This window comes from Peromyscus leucopus, chromosome 2 (genome assembly GCF_004664715.2).
Source record: "Peromyscus leucopus breed LL Stock chromosome 2, UCI_PerLeu_2.1, whole genome shotgun sequence".
Taxonomy (NCBI): domain Eukaryota; kingdom Metazoa; phylum Chordata; class Mammalia; order Rodentia; family Cricetidae; genus Peromyscus; species Peromyscus leucopus.
The window spans coordinates 68,892,167-68,895,258 of record NC_051064.1 but is presented as its reverse complement, the minus strand read 5'-3'; the positions used below and the strand labels follow the sequence as shown (position 1 = coordinate 68,895,258).

The window sequence follows — 3,092 nt, the reverse complement described above, 5'->3', positions numbered from 1 at the left end:
AATTGTTATTGTATGCATATATACATATTTATATACATGCATTGATAAATATAACCTGTTCAGTCTATATAATGCTACCTGTTTTTATGTTTTCAGGGATGACCATTTGGACCTGGACAACTGAGTGGTGTATTCTTCCCAGGGAGGGCCACCTCTCCCACTCCCAGATTTACCAAGTTGCTTGTAGTTCTTTGTTAAGGGTGGAGGCCTGGTGAGCTTTTTCCTGTGCAGTTTGGCATGTTTGTTGGTGACCTCCTTATTTAGCTCACATCTGGGTAGTCATTGTATGAGATTTTATGAGTGTAGCTTCTGACATTACTAGGAGATGCAATTTCACAGAAAAATCCCTGATCTGGCTTTTACAATCTTTCAGCCACCTCTTTGGCAGTGTCCCTGAGCCTTAAGTGTGGGGGTGTTTGGTAGATACACCCAATGGGAATTGGCTCCACAACTCTGCATATTGATTGGTTGTGGTTTTTTGTACTGGTCTCCATCTATTGCAAAAGAAAGCTTTCCTTAATGAGGAGTGACAACTATATATATATATCTGTAGATACAAGGACAAATGTTATAGATTGTTGTTAGAGACTGCTGGTTTAGTAAATTAGTGGTTGTAGATTCTCCTCAATAACTAGTTTCATTAGCACTGAGTAGTTAGCTTAGCTTCTAGAACCAGGCATGGTCTCCCTTTTGTTGAATGGGTCTTAAGTCCAATTGGAGAGCTGTTGGTAACCACCAAGGTACATGTGCCACTGCTGCACCCCTATGGTTGTGGTACACGCTGGTGGTTGTTGTGGTTCATAGGCATCACAGCAGAGTAGGACTGTTGGTTGTCTCCCTCCTTTGGAAGCTTGTATAGCACTTTCTGGTACCATGAAAGCTAATCCTCAGAGAGGGGGCATTCAGGTCAGTTTCAGCTCGGGGGTTTCTGGGCCCTGTTTCTGAAGTGCATGATATCTTCAGCAGTAGGGACTTACCTTCCATCAATAAGAATCAGAATGTTCTCATAGATTTACCCTGAGTCAGTCTCGTGCTTGCCACACAAAATCCTGTGTTTACTGGCCTCCTTATTGAATGTACTTTTGTTTCAGTATGTACTTTACAGCAGCTTTAACATCCTTATTCCTCAAGCTGTAGATAATTGGATTTAGCATGGGGGTAACTACTCCATAAAATAAAGAAATGATCTTATCTGAAGTTTGGAACTTGTCTTCCCCAGTCAGATCTTGAGATTTGGGTTTTGCATACATAGAGAAGATGGTACCATAAAATATGACCACCACTGTCAGGTGGGCTGAGCAGGTGGAAAAGGCCTTGCGTCTCCCTGTAGCTGAGTTCATTCTCACGATGGTGTGGAGGATGAACATGTAGGAGAAAAAGATGACCAGTAGTGGAAGAACCAGGAAAGCCATATTTGATATCACCATGGTAATGATATTGAGAGATATATCAGCACAAGCTAGCTTGAGGACAGCTAAGACCTCACATGTGAAATGGTTAATAACGTTATTCCCACAGAAAGGCAACCGCATGGCAAGGGATGTCTGCACGAGTGAATTGATTCCACCAGAGAACCATGATACAGATGCCATTGACACATACACTCCTTTGCTCATGATGATGGAGTATCTCAAAGGGTTGCAGATGGCCACATATCGATCAAAAGCCATCATGCCAAGAAGCAAACATTCTGTTGATCCCATTGCAAATCCAAAGAACATCTGCACTGCACAACCAAAGAAAGTAATGTTTCTTTTCTTTGAGATTAGGCTCACCAGCGTTGAGGGAACAGAGGAAGTTGTGTAGCAGATATCCAGGAAAGAAAGATTGCCCAGGAAGAAGTACATAGGTGTGTGGAGACGGGAGTCAAAGATGCTTGCTATGATCAGAACACCATTTCCTGTTAAAATCACTAGGTACATAGCCAGAACAAGAGCAAAGTAAATGATCTCAGTCTTTGGGTATCCAGAAAGACCCAAAAGAAGGAATTCGGAAACAAATGTCTGGTTATTTTCATCCATGCCATCCAATTTCAGCCATTATTGGAAGACCCACCATGAAACAAATCCAATGCCCCCAAACAAGTGGTACAAAGTACCTGAAAAATCATTGTTAATGTATTAGAAAGAGTTCATTTTTGAATCTCTGACATTAATATCTTCAATAATGTGTTATTAGAATATAGTAGAATTGGGCATCTTGGAAGTACAGTTGACCATTGCCAACATATGACTATCAATATCAAACACACATTCAAAAGCAATGCTTTCTGTTGTTGAGAATACTTTATTCCTAAGTTTATGTTTCCAAAACCCCTGTTACCCACCATATACCTGATTTCTTCATTTCTGCCCTAATAAGTAAGCAATGGAGAAGACACACAAAGCAAAAAGCCTACTCGAAAACACTGGCATATGAGTCAGTGATTGACAATAGTAAAAATATTATAGCAACTTTGACTTTTTAAATAATATTTTTTATTCCTGATGTAACAAAAAGTATTAGCCCTTTTAATAGTTTTTATCAGTATTTATTCACAAGAAACTAAGTGGTGTAAGCTAAAATTTAGCATCAGATCGAAAGCATAGCTGTTGTCTTCACATTTCAAGCCACTTTTAGCATCTTGTATGATTGTTCCTATGACAAGACCATTACACAGACATGCTCCACAAAAATGTGATGGAGAGTCTTGGTAAAGCATAACACATTCCTTTCTTTCCTTCTGCAGCATGAGAGTCTATCTTGGTGATTTACTTGTTTAAGTCAATTTGACGATGGTAACAATGTGAGGCTTAAATGAACGCAGAGTTGGTGGACTAAATATTTCTGATTTGCTTCTGATTCAAAACCATTTCCTTTTGACACATTATATAGACTGATATAGCAACCTTCAGAAATTCAAGAACAATAATTCTCTTGCATTTTATAGACAACTCTAGATCTACATAATGTTAAATACTAAAAAAAATTAAATATTTAAGTGCGAATCAATTTGTACCAAACTATGAAAATTATTTTAGAATGTTGTTAATAGACTACTTTGAAGCCAATCACATTCCAAACACAATAAGGGTAAATGAAGGAATAAAGGA

General features: G+C 38.7%; 1 protein-coding gene across 1 annotated transcript; it reads right to left on the bottom strand.

Moving 5' to 3' along the window:
• Positions 1-1,067: 1,067 nt before the first annotated feature.
• On the bottom strand, positions 1,068-2,110 carry LOC114682143 (olfactory receptor 13C3-like). The gene is given in 2 exon segments (XM_028855961.1): positions 1,068-2,041; positions 2,044-2,110. Coding segments are annotated over 2 exon segments (1,041 nt in total).
• Between the last annotated feature and the right edge of the window lie 982 nt (positions 2,111-3,092).